Genomic DNA, 16,756 nt, shown 5'->3' with positions numbered 1-16,756 from the left:
GTTTCACCTGTCTATACAAGTGCAGTACTGCTGAGAGAGTTTGCAAATCCTCTAGGATGGATTGCATTTTAGCACAATTTATACTCAAGCACGATTAGATCCTAATCTAAACCCTGACAATGAAGAAAGATAAACCTATTGAATAGATAACATGGACAAAAAGAATATATGTTTGATTTAGCTGGCTAGATGCCTTTAAAAATTGCCCCCCCCCCCCAACATAAATGTAGGTTGGGGAGGGAACAGTAGTGTATTAGGTTTGATAGAGATGATCATTTCTTGGGAGGGGGTTGGGACAGTGATGGGGTTGGGTCTATGTCCAAAAATTTTGTTGAGCCTTCCTTCCTTGAATTTCATGGGTTTTGACATTTTTTTATTTGATTTATATTACAATACCAACCGATTTTGTATATTATAGTACAGTATTACTACAGCAATAATAATGTTTTAGCTTACTAAGTTTATTTACCCAATAGATTTGCCATATAATAGTGTGGCACTCCTGAAATAAACTGACCTGCCAGCTAAATCCAAGCCATCTGGGCATGCTAGGATATGGAATTTAATATCCAAGAACAGCATTCCAGGATTTTATTCCCACTTTCTTATTACAAAAAGGCATTAAAACTACACAGGACTGCATTGAAACAGCCTGGAGTTTGTTCCTCCAGATTGGGAGCCGTCCTCTTAGAGTAGGGCACGGTTTTGGTACATTAATTACAGCCTAGAGAAGCTGCATTCCATAATTTCACGCTCCCAATTTGGTACATCATATAAGTGCAACAATTTTATAGCAGAACAAAAAGAAGCTGGCCAGAGCTTCAGGGCATTTTGGTAAGGAAAGTGAAATTATCTCTCTTACTTGACAATTTTCTTTCCTTGACTCCTGCTACACCAGTCATTACTCTAGGAATTACCCCTCTCTGCAGCCAGTGAAGCAGAGGACAAATTCCCCTTACTTTTCATACTATCACGGACACTATAAGGGAGGTGTGGTTAAGACAGCCGCCAGTAGCCTTCTGCCAAAGCTGATCCTTGACTGCCTTGACCTCAATGAAGTTAGATAACACAAAAACAAAACAAAACAAAACAAAAAAAGAAAAAGAGAGAGTGGTAAGAGGAAGTCATATTGTTAGGAGAAGTTGTGCTCACCTCTCCGCCATGCAACACGAACAGTCTATCCGAACCTCCTGAATATGTTCACAAATATACCACCATATGTCATAGTTACCTTTCTGGATGCCACAAAAAAAAAATGCAGTTCCCTTCAATAGCTCACCAGCTGATCAAAAGTGTAGTACCTTGATTTAAAGCAGCAATGATCTGATCTGAAAATACTTCGTCATAAAGAAGGTCTCCAAACCAGTCCTAAAGGATCTCTTAGCCTATGGAGTTTTCAATCCTGTTCTCTAGTAACTCCTAGCCAGTCATGTTTTCAAGATAGCTATGAGATTGATCTGCATACAAGCAGCAGCAGTACAAGCAAACCTCTCTCACCCGTCTTGACATCCAGGTGGTGAAACTTGAGTTCTTCTTTCCTGGCTTATTTTCCCTGAATGCCAGTAGAGGGATCATTTGGGTCAGATTAAATGGTGTCATTACCTTGGGTAGGAATAAAAGGACTGGCCTAAAGGTGACCGTATCCCTGGATAAAGATAGGTACAAGTCTCTGCTGGAGAGCATTTGTACCTCAGAAATCAGACTGACCGAGCAGATGGCCACCAGAAAGACAGTCTTCCAAGGAAAGGTCCTTGAGAGAGGCCTGCTTTAGTAGCTCAAATGGCAGGCCAGTCAAAGCCCTGAGCACTAGGTTGAGGTCCCATGAAGGGACCAGAGGTTGGAAAAGAGGTCTTATATGCTTTACTCCTTTAAGGAAGCGAATAACATCCGGATGCATCGTTACTCATACAACCCCTACTGAGCATATGAAACACGAAATGGCTACTACCTGTTCTGTCAGTGATTTAAGCACTAGCCCTTTGTCCAGCCTCTTTAAAGGGCCAAGTCATAAGGGACCCTGATGTAGGAGTCCTCGTTCATCCGGGAGGTGCAACGAGACATCCACCAGCAGCCTTATGTGGTCTGTGTACCATGGTTTCCTCGGCCAATCTGAAGCCATCAGGATTGTCAATATTTGATTATTTTCTATTTTCTTCTGGGTAAGATACACACGCCCTTCCCTTGTATCAAACTGCATTCCCAGAAATTTCAGGGACTGGATGGGTATGAGATTGCTCTTTGTGTAGTTTTCCACCCAGTCCAGTCATTCCATCAGATGGACCACTGCTGTCATGGCTTGGTCGTTCTCCTGACCAGATCTGGCCCAGATGAACCAATCAACCAGGTAGGAGTATGCTAATATTCCTTGTTTGCACAACGCTGCCATCACTACCACCTTGGTGAAGGTTCTCGGTGCAGTCATGATGCTGAAGGAAGGAGCTTGGAATTGAAAGTGTTTGCCTAGCACGAGAAAGCTTTTGATAGGAGTCCTGAATGGAAATATGAAAATACACTTCTGCCAGGATAGGAATTCCCCTTTGCTCACTGACACAATCACCAAGTTTGGGGCTCCATGTGAAAATATGGGTCTCTGAGGCACTTATTGACCCCCTTGAGGTCCAACACTGAGCAGAAAGAGCCACCCTTTTTTGGGACCACAAAGTATATGGAGTATATTCCTGGAATAACTGCTTGTAGATCCTGCAGTCTAAGGTAGCCTCTATTGCTTCTTTCTTACCTAGCAAAGAGCACAGGGACATTATTAAAGTTTGGGAAATGGATCTCATTAGCTTGGTTGCATATTACTCCCTTCAAATAACCTCTAGGACCCATCAGTCCGAGGTGATACGAGTCCACTCATGTAGTCATCCACTTACTGGCACTTCCTCTGGAGGGACTCCCCCTGTTTCTCGCTGGGAGGGGGTGACCAGAGTCTGTTGCTGCAGAGGGGACACCTCTTGGTTTCTTAGCTTCATGAAAGGGCTGAGCCCTTGCTTTTCTTAATTGTTGGACACCAAGACTACCAGTCCTGTATCTCCAGTAATCTTTGAGGCACTGGCACCTCAGGCCATAAGAGCTAACTTGTGGCCTATCCTCTGGCAGCCTCTGGAGTTTTGACTCCTCTAGCTCCTTCAAGAGCTTCTCCAGCTTTTCTCCAAATAATAGCCTCCCCTTTAATGGCAATCTTCATAGGCAGGACTTCGAGGCAGTGTCCACTTCTCAGTTTTGGAGCCACAGTAGTCTCCTCATTCCCACCCCTAAAGCTAAGGCTCAAGAGGCCATCCTGAAGTGGTCAATATGGGTGACTGCAAGAAAGTCCACTCCTGACTCGATTTGAGCCATATCCTCTGAATCAGGTAGCTGCTCCATCCATCTTATGACTGCCCAAGCTACATAAACTCAACAAATATCCATTGCATTGGTAGAGAAAGCCTGTCTCAGGATCACTTCCATTTTCCTATTCTGGCTGTCCTTTACGGATGTTCCACCTTCTGCTGAGATAGTGGTCTTAGGTGTCACTACCAAGACCAAGCCATCCCCCAGGAACGAATCCTTCACATCCTGGGATAGAAGGTATATCTTCCCTAATAGCCTGGTATCTTTCAAGGACTCTTGGGTATCTTCCATTCTGCCATCACCATCTCCTTTAGAAGTGGGTGGCTTCCGCACCCCCTGCAGAAGGGGATCCCCCTTCTGGCTGCTCCTCTTGAGAGTGTGTTTATAATCAGAGCAGGTAGCTCACCTCTACAAAATAGGCATAACACTGATGCTCCTTCATTTTCGAAGGACTATTCACCTCCCTCCTCAATATCTGAATGGTCTGAATCCACCCTTGTGGGGTTTGAATCCATCCCTCATTGGGAGTCTCCCCTGGATTCCTGGGTAGGGGGTCCTAGTTGATGGCCCAGGATTCTCCTGGGCAATCCTGGCCCTCTTTTGCTTGGTAGGTTTGCCTAATGCATGAGCAGAATGAATTCTGCAAAAAAGGGTCCTGAAGGGCCTCCCCCTGTGAGGTCTATGGGGATACCAAACACCCCCCCTCCCCGTCTTGGATCTCTTTCTTGCCCCCCAGGATGCTATTGAAGGAAGGCCAGAGGCCATAAGACCCCTAGAGAAGCTGCTCAACCTAATAGCTGTAAGAAGTCCCAAATTCTGAGGACTCACTTCAACTGAAAATTTTGAACATAGGTGACTAATTTCCCAATTTTTTCTCTCTCAGAAGCAGGGCTGCCATTGGGGGAAGTAGCCCAAAAGGACTGTTGCCCCAGGAATCCCACCCTAAGAGGTGTATGGAGTAGTCTTCAATAGCCCACAGCCTGCTGGCGACAAACTACTGGCAACTGCCTGAACCGCACCTCCCTGATAGCATATGTGATGGTACATGAAAAGTAAGGGGGGTATCCCCTATCTCCACCTGCTGTGGAGAGGAGAAATCACTAGAGTAATGACTGGTCTAGCAGAAGGATAAGGAAGCAGCCATGCTTTGATTTCTGGAGAAGTTAGAAACAGACCTGCTGCTGCCTCATCACTAGTGAGAGCGCGCCATCCCATCTAACACAAACCCTCAACCAGTGAAACATTCTGTGCACAAGGAAGGAGCAGCTCTGACCCATATAGGATCTGGAATTAAATATCTATTTTTAGCACACTTTTACAGATAACTCATCAGTACATGAGCTCCCACACCTGGTCTGCCTTAGCAGGGAGCAGAGCAGGGGCCTAGAGATGCAAGTCTATGAAATGACTTCTTACTGCATTAGGAGAAGACATAATGGGTTTATCAGAACTGATTCAGACTTATGGAAGACTGATTAATCCTAATGAGCTAGCATTAGGTCTCATGAGAATTGTTATCCTACCAGAAATGACCTTGAAGCAAGCACTGCTCAAGCCTAATGGTGTGAGTAAAGGGATCACTGACTCCCGCCATGCTCTCTCTGTAGCACAGGAAGTAGAGAGAAGTCAGCAGTTTCACTCTCTCACCAGCAGGCAAAAGTAACAGATAGGTAGTGTGGTAGTCATTTACAGAACACATGGTTATAAGGTCATTATCTGGGAGCCACTGCAGCTATTCTTAGCACCCTTCCCTACCATGTGCTCAAATTGTACCCATATTCAGCAGTCAGCACAATAGGACTACATCACCTAACAAAAGCACAGGTGCTGCAAATCCAGGTGTACTGGAGGCAATCCTATCAGTATTTAAAGGGACATTATCACATTAAAAAAAAAAGCATGCAGTAGTACAAAAACTCCAAGGACTCTCTCTCTCTGAACACAGCTATTCTACAACATGGGAAGGTGGCAGAGGGATTAGTGTTTTTAATCACACTTTAATGATAAAATAAAAGATGCAACATTATAACAGATAAGATATGCAAAGTTTACTGGCTCTAAAAGGATCCAATCTAAGTTAACAGCCTGGTACTTAGGGCAGGACTTCCCAAACCTGTCCAGGGGACCCCACAACCAGTCGGGATTTCAAGATATGCAAATTTCTCATGCATATTCATTGTGGATATCCTGAAAACTCGACTGGCTGTGGGGTCCCCAGGACAGGTTTGGGAAGCCTTGACAGAGTATATTGGTCAGTTATTTACATTTTAGTGTTTGCTAAATTCTGTCCTTCAACATCTCTTTTCTAAACATTGCTTTACTAAACTGTTCCTACCCAGTACTCACCAACTCATCTTCTGCCACCTTCCACCACATGGCCTCCCATATTAAAACATAAATAAATAAAAATATACCACTATATGTCATAGTTACCTTTCTGGATGCCACAGAAAAAATGCAGTTCCCTTCAATAGCTCACCAGCTGATCAAAAGTGTAGCACCTTGATTTAAAGCAGCAATGATCTGATCTGAAAATACTTCTAGTCATAAAGAGGGTCTACAGTGCATTGGTCTCCAAACCAGTCCTAGAGAATCTCCTAGCCTATGGGGTTTTCAATCCTGTTCTCTATGAGATTGATTTGCATACAAGCAGCAGCAGCAGTACAAGCAAACCTCGCTCATCTATATTCATTGTGGACAACCTGAAACTAGACTGGCTGGGAGTGAGGCAGCATTTCAAGATTAATAAATGAAATCCTCTAGGACCAGGTTGGGGGGCCACTGTGTGCCACAATCATTTTCTGTAGCCAGAAGTATTTTCAGATCAGATGCACTGCTAAAAATTGAAATCTCTTGCTACCAGAAAAAAAGTACCGATAACAAAACTGCCTACAAAAGAGCAGCTACAGACAGAAATCAATCAATGTTGCCCAACAAAACATGCAGTGTTTTCCTAGGATCCATCCTATCCCTGAATCTGCAGTTCCCGTTAGGTTGCTCATCTCTGTTTTAATTGATTTTGAATAAAAACCCTTTACTATTTGTTCCACATCCCATTATAAATCTCTTATAACTTCATAGTGCTACAGGTTTTTCAACCTTGCTCTTATCTGCAGGGAAAGGGAGGTTGGATTGGTTACCACAGTTGCAGAAAAGAGCATGGCTGATGTATCCAGTTTTTGTGTTACAAAATCTGCCTTATTGTGGCAGGAGAAGGGGGAAATAGAAATCCAGTCTCCTCCTGGGAACACCTCTCAAGCTGCTGGCCTCTTTCCCACATGGCAGGAGCTAGTCTGCATCACAAGTAGAGACCAATGTGCATGTATATGAAACAATTATCCCTCATATACCAGCTTGTGTGATGCAGATCAGAGGACATATGCTCCAGATATCAAAATGTGGTAGAAGAGCTCTTAGTGGTACGAAAATGTAATGTGGAAAATGTGGATTCAGCCATGGTGACTCTGGTTGATCCTTGCATTTAATCTACTGCTGGGAGTGAAAGGGGAAGATTGCACAGTGTATTTCAGAGCGTGTGTTAGCACCAGAGCCCACATCAGCGCAGCAACATTAAAAAAAGCTTCAATGCAGTGCACAATGGCAGTTATCCATTACTTCTAACAATTGACTTGACAAGCACACCATTATAAAGATGCTCAGAGAATTCCCCCTGCCGACAGACCCAAGGCAGTAAATCAGCACAACCGATGAGCAAGTTCATTTACATAATATGCTGAAGCACCAGCCAAGGAGCAGGCCGCCTCCACAGGGCTCTGTGACATCACAATGCAGCTGTACTGCACCCGGAGTGCAAAAAAAGTTCCAGCTGCAACAGCTGAGCAAAGAACACAAGGAGGCCTGCACACCGCACAGAGTGCTGAAATAGTCCTAATTATACTGGGTGCCACTGGCCCGATTTAAGAGCAATTTCCAGGCGCACCTTGATACGTGCCTTGGGAAAATTACACCCCTGTGAACTCCAGGAGGCGGCTCTCTTTGGCACAGTACAGGTGCTAAGAAGGGCATTAACACAGTACATTTAAGAGGCTGAGATCATTCCCCAAATGCCATGGTTTACTCCCTGTGGAGGTTTACGCTAAACAAACCCCATGTGAACAAACTGCCCCCACAGGTTTCTAAGCAAAAGAAGACAGGCCGGGGATGGTAGGTTGTAAAATGTAATCCACACCTTTAGAGAACACTGCTGTTTACTTTTCATACTGAGGCTATTCCATACTTAGGTTATCATGTTGTACTTTTTAGGGGTTTTTTTGTTCTTTAATTTTCAATTTAAACAATCAAGGGACCTTGACATTGGTAAACATACACAGACATTTACAAATGTATTTTTTAAGCTTATGTGATAAACGGTCTGAAAGCACTTTTCATCAGGCAATTCCAAAAACACCCACGCCTCCTCAGCATCCAAGAGAAAAGCCACTGAGCAACACTTAGGGTTCAGGCAGCCATGCTAAGGAATAATCTAGCTCAGTAAAACACAACAGGGATGTGAAGTGGGCTAAGGCTTGAAGCCCAGGAGTCAAAAGAAATCCTGGGAAGTGCTTGGCTTTGCCCTGCTTGCCAGAATACAGCACAATATGAAATGGAGTTGTGAGTGCATGGCATGGAACGAAGCAGGTAAAGAGAGTGGTGATCTTGTGTGGCTGAGGTACATAGTATGCACTGGCCTGAATGCGGCAATTACCTGGTATCCTCTGGTCTGGCCTTAGCTGTCTATGTGCCCCTAAGCTCAGCCTACCCAACAGCAATTGGGCAATAAAACAAACAGCTTCTTCTAGGCTCCAGGAACAGAAAGGCAATGTATTGGCCAACCAGCCAGGCCTTTCATCCCAAACGTGTATTTCTACAAAGATTACACTTCAGAACCTGTTTGGATCCGGTTTGGATTTAAGCCACAGTGTAAACATATAGGACCTGATTGTAATCTGCTTTGAAATGCCAGAAAAAGCAGAATATAAATCAAAGTGATTAAAAATAAATTATTGGCAGTAAAAGCAACTTTCAGCAGCTCAATGGGCTAGTTGAAGATTCTTCAGCTGTACATAGCTGCATGTGAACTGGTTTACTATCCTTAACAAAATGCTTGGGAATAGCCTACACAGCGTAGCAGTTGTTACTACCTTAAAAAAAAAAAAAAAAAAGTTTTCATTTTTTATTTAAGAAAACTTGGTGGGCAGACCGGATGACCATTTTGGTCTTTACCTGCAGTCATTCACCTTGCTACTATGTTACTAATCCACAAAGACCCTCTTGGAAAACATGAAAGACTTGCGGTACTTATTTTTTCAGAAATAAATACCAGAAAAAAACCAAGTACACAGTGCTTTGTGCATGTTAGCCTGCTTCACTGGACAATTTCTACTGTTGGGTTGAGATTCAGAACATAACAGTAAATCTTTCCAGGAACACAATAATTGATTTCCATGATAAAGAGATCACTTTATGCACACAGGGAAATGTGTTCTTTAGGTATGCGGGAACCACTGCTCTCCATCCTCTTAACCACTGGTCGCATTAATAGGGGATGTGTGTCAACACCCCACTGCTGCTGATACACAGATATCCAAAATGTTCTGCAGCCAAAGACTATTTACATAATGTACAAGGGAAAGCACTGGGTTACAAGTCTCTACCCAGAATTAATTTGCTTTCACCTTCTGACCTCCCATGAAACATCAATCTGTACACAGATCTGTTCAAAATGTCTGCAGAAAGACCATTAGGAATTTAAGGCTACCTTTCCTTCTGCACGTTGCCAAGGACTGCTTTCAGCTCCCACCTTACCTGGAGCAGCAAGGAACAAGCTGCCAGTGATAGACGGTGTCTGTGCAAGGCAGACAATGCCTTATACAATATTACATGTCAATAAAAATCGAACCAGTCCCTTCTAGAAATCAAGGCTGCTGAGAAAGCGACCCTGGGATGTATCTGGAACCCTGACACGAATATCAATGCACAGAACAGATACCTCTCTGAACTCGGGGACAGAAAGATCAATTTCCAGAGATAACAGTCATCCACAAACAAGGGAAGTGGGTATAATAAAAGCATCGTGCATGGGCCAAGTGAGGCAACCTACAAGCTGAAATCTGGGATCGGGGATTGTCCTTTAGTTAAGCGGACAGGTTGGCTAGCAGCTGGGTGGGATGGGGAATAGGGGGATCTGCCTTCAGCCCCAGCAAGGATGTGCAGGCTGAGAGCAGAATGCTTTATTCTGAGGCCTGGAGTCCTGTTGCACTCTGGCTCATATACAACAGGCAGCCGGGGCTCACTGGCTCTATCACTGTTATTCACCAAGGAGGAGGAGAAAACTTAACTCTTAAAGCTTCATCCGAGTCCAAATGATTGAAACTACTGAAAGCCACAGAGCCAATAGCAAGAAACAGGAACCAGCGAGAGGTCTCGAAAACTGGCAGATCAAACAGCAGAGGAATGTGCCGCTGCCAGCCCGCAAACCCACTACCACTTGGCACTGGTTCTTACTTAACAACACGAAGCTAAAACAAGCGGAAGAGGGGAAGGGGTATTTTGTGGCTACTTACAGGGCTTCTCCTCTTAAGGGTGACATTCTTCCACAGCAGGAGGTGCAGCTGGTGCAGGAATCCCATGGCTGCTGATGAAGATGAGCTCAATCTGCACCAGGAAAGGAGGAGCAGTGGACGGATGGAGCCTCGGAAAGCCGCAGATCTCAAAGCTCAAGCCTGCCAAGCTATCCCTGGCACGGCCCGAGCCACAGCCGGAGCCCGACAGTGTCCATGCCCACATCGGAAAGATCGTGCACTGCCCCGGCGGCTCTGCATCGCCTCTGCTCGAGTCCTGAAGCCCGCACCACTAAACGCGTCTGAGAGCGGCTCAGCCCCCTTGTACCGCCTCCTCTTAAAGCAACAGGAACCCCACGAGCGGCTGTCTGCCGGTGCAACAGCAGCAAACGCCGGGGACAGGGACCGGACAAAGCCTTCCGAACCCAGTAGCGCAATCCTCTGAAAGTTGGAGGTGGGGGAGGCGGATTAGACCGGCTTTGGCCAAGCCCAGGGAGCTGTTTCTGCAGTCTTTCTACTTAAAGAAGAGTTAATCGCCCTTCATACATAATGCATGCCTATTGTTTATTATTTATCGGAGCGCCAGGGGGAGCTCGCCCCTCCCCCTCCCCCGGTGTAGCTGGACCACGGATTATAGAGGGAGAATCACTCGGTGCTTGCTCACCTTGACATTCACTGTGCCCCCTCTAGGCCCCCCCAAATACAAAAACATCTGGAGCCTCCGATTGAATGGCATCAGTGTACGCAGTGCTGCACGTGTGTTGGGAGAGGCCACAGCGAGAAAGCCGAACACATAAACAAGATTGAAAGGGGTGACTGAGTTCAGTGAATACACCAAAATTCTTGTGCCATTTTTTTAGTGTTTGTGGAGGCGGGGGGAGGGCGAAGGGAGGAGTTTGCCTCGAGGTGTGGCAGCTCAGTTCCCAGTCCTTTCTCTCTTGTTGATCCGGCCTCCCAAATCGTCACTTCTTTCCCTTCTCCCACTGCTCCATCGCCCCATCCTCGGGGAAATTTATATGCAAAATGCGAAAAAAAGAGGGACTGACAAAAAAGTGCATCTGAGGAGGAGGAGGATAATCTTTCTATTTATATGTTTAAAACTGCACGTAGGTAATAAATTCCCTTGACATTTATTAAACTGCAGTGAAACCTAAAGGGATCGTGAGCTGCAAGTAATAAACCCTCCCCTACTGAATCACCCCAGGTCCCTCCACTCCAGATACAGAAGCAAAACTGTAATCCTGCCCCCTGGCTAAAACTCCACCCCTATCTAAAAACTCTGGTCCGCCAGCAGGAGCCACTGGGGATGCTCCCGGGGAAGGAAGGGGGACAGGGAAAGGGAACGTTTCTATGCTTTCCCACACAGGGAACATTGGAAAATATTATATAAAAGGGATCAATGCTTGTCTCTAGGCATAAAAACGGAAATTCACCAAATCTGGCATGCAGGAAGATACTATGAATATCTTGGACAATTTAAAAACCAGAAACTTCAAGTTAGTAATTTCAGAGACCCAAGCCTCCCAAAATCCTCATGGCTTTATATGGGGGAAAAAAAATCCACATTGTTTTCTGTGGGAAACTATTAGGACTGTTAGACTACTGACTAGTGCTCCATTCCTACCTCTGCTTCCTGAACGTTGCCCGCAGAAGCAGACACAGGCAAGGACTAAGCAACTGGCAAAAGATGACACCAAAAAGTGCTTTCAAACCCATCCCACACCCTTTCAAAGTACACATGTTAACCGGCCTCCACACACCCCTAAACAAACTCGCCACCTCACCATATATCCTCAGACACCCCCACACCTCAGCTCCCCAGAGATATACACAAAGTCCTGCACACACCCTCCACTCATATTTTTGGTTTACAGTCTGCCTTCTGTGAAACTTCAAAGCAGATATTCAAGTATTGTAGCCACCATAAATAAAAATTATTACCTCGCAATATTTTCCATTTAAATTGCAAGGTAATAGCTACTGTGTCCTGCAGTACTCAGAAAGGCTAAGAGGCCTGGTTATGCAAATATTGCATGAAGCGATAAAACACCACTTTGCCAGATCTTCTATGGTTAAACCTCAGGATTTAGAATTGGGTACTTTTCAGATTACTCCCTCAAATCAAGTACGGGATTTAGGTGTCCAGCTAGAGGAAAACCCCCCAATGAAAAAGCAATCAATAAATTAACACAGGTTATGCCAAGTTGCATATATTACATCGGTTGAAACCTTTAACTTTTGAGGACTTCCGTACTGTATTGCGAAGGCAGATTTTCTCAAACCTAGACTACTGTAACTCTCTTTCTCGGTCTTCCCGCATGTCTCTTAAAACCTCTACAAGTATTATAAAATGCCTCAGCAAGACTCTTATTAGGAAACAGGAAATTTGATCACATTACACCCTCGCTAATTTCACTGCACTGGCTGACAGTACAATCACAAATCTATTACAAAGTATTAATGTTAATATTCAAAATAATTCATTCTAGTAATACCAGTCTGATCTGCGTGACACTACAACCATACACACCTCAGCGAACACTAAAATCTCAAAATAAAAGGTGTACTCATAGTTCCGACAATACGGAGTACACATCTGACTCAAGAAAGAGATTGTGTGTTTTTCATAGCAGGCCCAAAGCTTAGGAACTCTCTACCTGAGACATTACGTTTGATACCAGATAGAAAGAGATGAGCTAAAAACATGGCTATTCAAAAATGCATATAACATAACTTAAAGCCATCAGAAGGTAAAGAATCTACAAAAACAAGAAGGACGAGAAATATTAATTGAAGCATGAAGAATAAAATTGAATGACAGAATGTAAACATCCCAATACAACGTACTGATTATTATGTGATATTTGTTGTATTATTTAACCTGAACTACTCATCTTATGTAAGAGGTTTAAAATGTATTGGAATATTTCATTTATGTTAATTCCTGCTTATGAACACTACCTCAGTAAACTGTCAATATTTGTTGGTTTATAGTTATGAATGTTTTACTTTTGTAAACTGTTGTGATTTTTATATGGAACAATGGTCTATAATATGCCTAAATAAAAATAAAATAAATAAATAAATAAATATTTACTTGCTCTATAAAAAGCCAACTTCCTGTTCTTGCTCCTTTGAGGGTCAGTTAGGTGCTGGAAGAGAATCTAGATTTTGAAAACCTGAGAGCTGTCTTGTCTTTTCTTATTTTCTAGTGCCATTACTTTTTCCATTGTCTGTAGTCTTTATCTGTGAGTGAAAGAAGTGTGTCTATTGTTCTGATTGTCTTGTCTGTCTGTTTCTCATTTTTGTTTGGAGTTTGAAAGGGCTGTTTGTTGTGTGCATGCTAGAGGCAAGGATGTTGAGTGGCAGGGGGATGAGTGGGCATAAGAAGCACTTAACTGGGGTGAGTGAGGATAGGGTGGGGGGCAGAGAACAAGAGGGTCAAGAGAGGCGGGTGGGCCAGAAGTGGGCCAGGGAGGAGGAGGGCGCCAGAGTGCTAGAACGGCCAGAGGTAGCAGGGAGTTGCAGAACAGAAGTAGAGCAAAGGGAGTATCAGAGTGGTAGTGAGAGATGGTGAGGGGAAGGAAGCAGAGTGAGAAGAGTGGAGGAAGGTAAGAGAGTAGCGGAGGGGAGGAGACCGTTCATAAGAGGAGCAGGAGTTGGAGGGGGAGGAAGGGCAGGAATGGGATGGAGAGACAGGAAGAAAGGGAACAGACCCCCTTGGAAGTGGCAACCCGGCCAGGTGACAGCAAGGGCAGTCAGGGACTACACGCCTGCAAGTTCTCCATGGAAGAGAATAATCTACTTATAGACAAATATAGATTATTACTGGCAGTAAAAGCAACTTTCAGCAGCTTCGTGGGCTTGTTGAAGACTCCTCAGCTGCACATAGCTGCATGCAAACTGATTTATTATAAATCACAAACACAGCTACTATTCATAACAGAAGGCTTGGGAGTAGCCCTCACGGAGCGGCAGTTGCTACTACCCTTAAAAAATATGGGAAATATGAGGAAAAAAGGACAATATTTGGAAAGCTATGTACACTAACACTCATAATATCGGGAATAAAGTCCCAGATCTAGAGGCAGTCATGGAAGAAGCTGATTTAGATATAGTAGCTGTCATGGAGACCTGATACACAGCAAAACATGACTAGGATATAGTTATACCCAGCTACAATCTATTCAAGAAGGAAGGTAGGAAGGAAAGGAGGAAGTGAGGCATTATATATAAAGAACAGTATTAAAGCAACAGCAGGCTTACAAGGTAAAGAGGAGGCATTATGGATTAATCTGGAAAGAGGGAATGGAACATTTATATATATTGGTATAACATACAGACCAGAAGAACAGGTGTGTTGCAAACAAATGTAGTATCGATGATACAAAAAGCCACATGGTGATGTTTTAAATAGGCAAAAAAAATGTTTGCCTTCGGAATGTTTTGCATGGGTGCATTGAGAGGGACAGTATACATATGATAAGGAATCCATACAAATGAATGCTGAATAGAGATTCCAAAATAACAAATAATTATAATAATGCCATGTTCATCAAAACATTCCAAAAGAGGGCATTTGTTAGCATAATACTGAATGTAGAAATTAGTTGCTAGGGATTGGACAAGCTGAAATCGTCATTACTGATGAAAAAGTGGTGGAGCAAAGTCAATAAGAAGTTTGAAACTAAAGATAACTTGTGAAACTTTCAAATGGGAGTCGCGGTCGCCCTCCCGATGCAGCCCATGAGAAACACAGTTCCGTGTCGGAGGACCTAGTGTTGAATAAACTTAGCTATGCACACATTCCGAAGGCAAAACATTTTTTGCTTATTTAAAGCATCCACCTTGTTGCTATTTGTATCATCAACACTACATTTGTTTGCAACACACTTGTTCTTCTGGTATTTCATCTAGTGTTTTTGCTCATCACTCCACATTCTTGGTGTGAGATAACATACAGACCTCCATCACAGACAGAGGAGATGAATAGAGATTTAATGGAGGATATTCACAGGATTGCTGGGAAAGGGGAGATGCTGCTTCTAGGGGATTTTAATCTTCAAGATGTTGATTAGGGTATCTCAAGCGCAGTATCGTCTAGAAGCAGGGAGATCCTGAATTCTCTGCAAGAAGAACTGTTCTGTCAACTGGTAATGGAACCCACACTGGAGGGAGAATACTGGACCTGGTGCTTACCAATAGGGACGGTATTTCTGATGTTGTAGTGGATGATCATCTGGGATCCAGTGACCACTGGATGGTGTGGTTCAATTTTAGGATGCAAGAGATGAAGGTCCATTCTAAGGTGAGGGTTCTAGACTTCAGGAAAACTAACTTTCTCAAAATGGGGGAATTACCTCAAGGAGCCATTAGCTGAATGGGAAAATCTAGGGGAAGTAGAAGGGAGGTGGACAAAACTAAAAGGAGATATCATAAGGGCAAATAATCTTTTTGTTAGGAATGTGAATAAAGGGAAGAGGAGAAAGATTGTTATGGTTTTCTAAAGAAGTAGCTGAAAATATAAGGTAGAAAAGGTTAGCATTCATAAATTACAAGAGATCGCAAAAAGAGGAAGACAGGTGACAATATCTGGAAAAATTAAGAGAAGCTGGAAAAGTAGTCAGGAATGCAAAAATTCAACTAGAAGAAAAACTTTGCAAATACAGTAAAATGGGGGGGACAAGCTTTTTTTTTTTTTTTTAGATATGTTAGTTATAGAAGGAAGGGTAGATATAGCATTGTGAGATTCAAAGGTGAAGGGGAGAAATATATAGAAGCTGATGAAGAAACAACAAAATTGCTTAACAAATATTTCTGTTCAGTGTTCACTGTGGAAGGGCCTGGAGTAGGAACAATAAAACAAACACAAACAAGATTTGAAGTGAGGTAAATCTCAATCGTTTTTCAGAAAGGTGTGTTTGTGAGGAGCAAACTAAACTTAAAGTAGATAAGGTGATGGGGCCGGATGGGATACATCCAAGGGTACTAAGGGAACTTAGAAATGTCCTGGCAGCTCCGCTGACTGACCCTTTCAATGCTTCTTTAGAGGCTGGAGTAGTCCGGAGGACTGGAAAAGGGCAGATGTGGTACCTATTCATAAAAGTGGAAGTAAGGAGGAGGCTGGGGACTACAGGCCAGTTAGTCTGATCTGTGAGGTGAGCAAACTAATAGAATCACTGCTAAAACAGAGGGTAGTGCAATTTTTGGAATCCAATGGATTGAAAGATCGGAGGCAGCATGGTTTTACCAGAGGTAAATCTTGTCAGACTAATCTGAACAATTTCTTTGATTGGGTGACCAGACAGCTGGATCAAGGAAGATCATTAGATGTAGTGCGCTTGGATTTCAACAAAGGCTTTGACACGGTTCACACAGAAGATCTATAAATAAATTGTGCTCCCCCTAGTATGGATCCTAGGGTGACCAACTAGGTTAAAAACTGGCTAAGTGGGCGTTGACAAAGGGTAGTGGTGGTAAATGCAGTTTTCTCTGAGGAGGGGGTTGTTAATAGAAATCTGTCTCAGAGATCGGTCCTTGGACCGGTTCTTTTCAAAATTTTTGTGAGCAACATAACGGAAAATTGTCGGGAAAGGTTTGTCTTTTTGCCAGTGATACCAAAATCTGTAACAGGGTGGACAGCCAGGAAGGAGTGGAAAACATGAGGAGGGAACTAGCGAAGCTCGAGGAATGGTGTAAGGTCCTGGCAAGCACTGTTCCCTCTAAGCTGCGCACGAATGTGCTGCACACATTTTTTTTTTATTATTATTATTTATTTATTCATTTTCATATCATTACAAACATCCGAAATAGTTTGTGACATAAAATCTTTACATTCCAGTACAAACCATTCTTCTGTA

The 16,756-nt window shown here is 43.5% G+C and overlaps 1 protein-coding gene across 3 annotated transcripts in view; it reads right to left on the bottom strand.

Moving 5' to 3' along the window:
- The window catches only part of ABCA2 (ATP binding cassette subfamily A member 2), a 382,666-nt gene that overhangs the window by 357,443 nt on the left and 8,467 nt on the right, over positions 1-16,756 (bottom strand). For 2 of the 3 annotated variants that reach the window (XM_029612783.1, XM_029612787.1), the window contains exon 1: positions 9,900-10,173. The exons of the other annotated variant lie outside the window; for it this stretch is intronic. In XM_029612783.1, coding sequence (XP_029468643.1) covers positions 9,900-9,965 — 66 coding nt within the window. In that variant the 5' untranslated portion in view covers positions 9,966-10,173. Of the gene's footprint in view, positions 1-9,899; positions 10,174-16,756 lie in introns of those variants that run through there. 3 annotated transcript variants of the gene reach the window in all.

Source organism: Rhinatrema bivittatum, chromosome 8 (genome assembly GCF_901001135.1).
Source record: "Rhinatrema bivittatum chromosome 8, aRhiBiv1.1, whole genome shotgun sequence".
Classification (NCBI taxonomy): Eukaryota; Metazoa; Chordata; class Amphibia; order Gymnophiona; family Rhinatrematidae; genus Rhinatrema; species Rhinatrema bivittatum.
The sequence above is the reverse complement of the archived record's forward strand: the minus strand, read 5'-3'. Positions and strand labels throughout refer to the sequence as shown.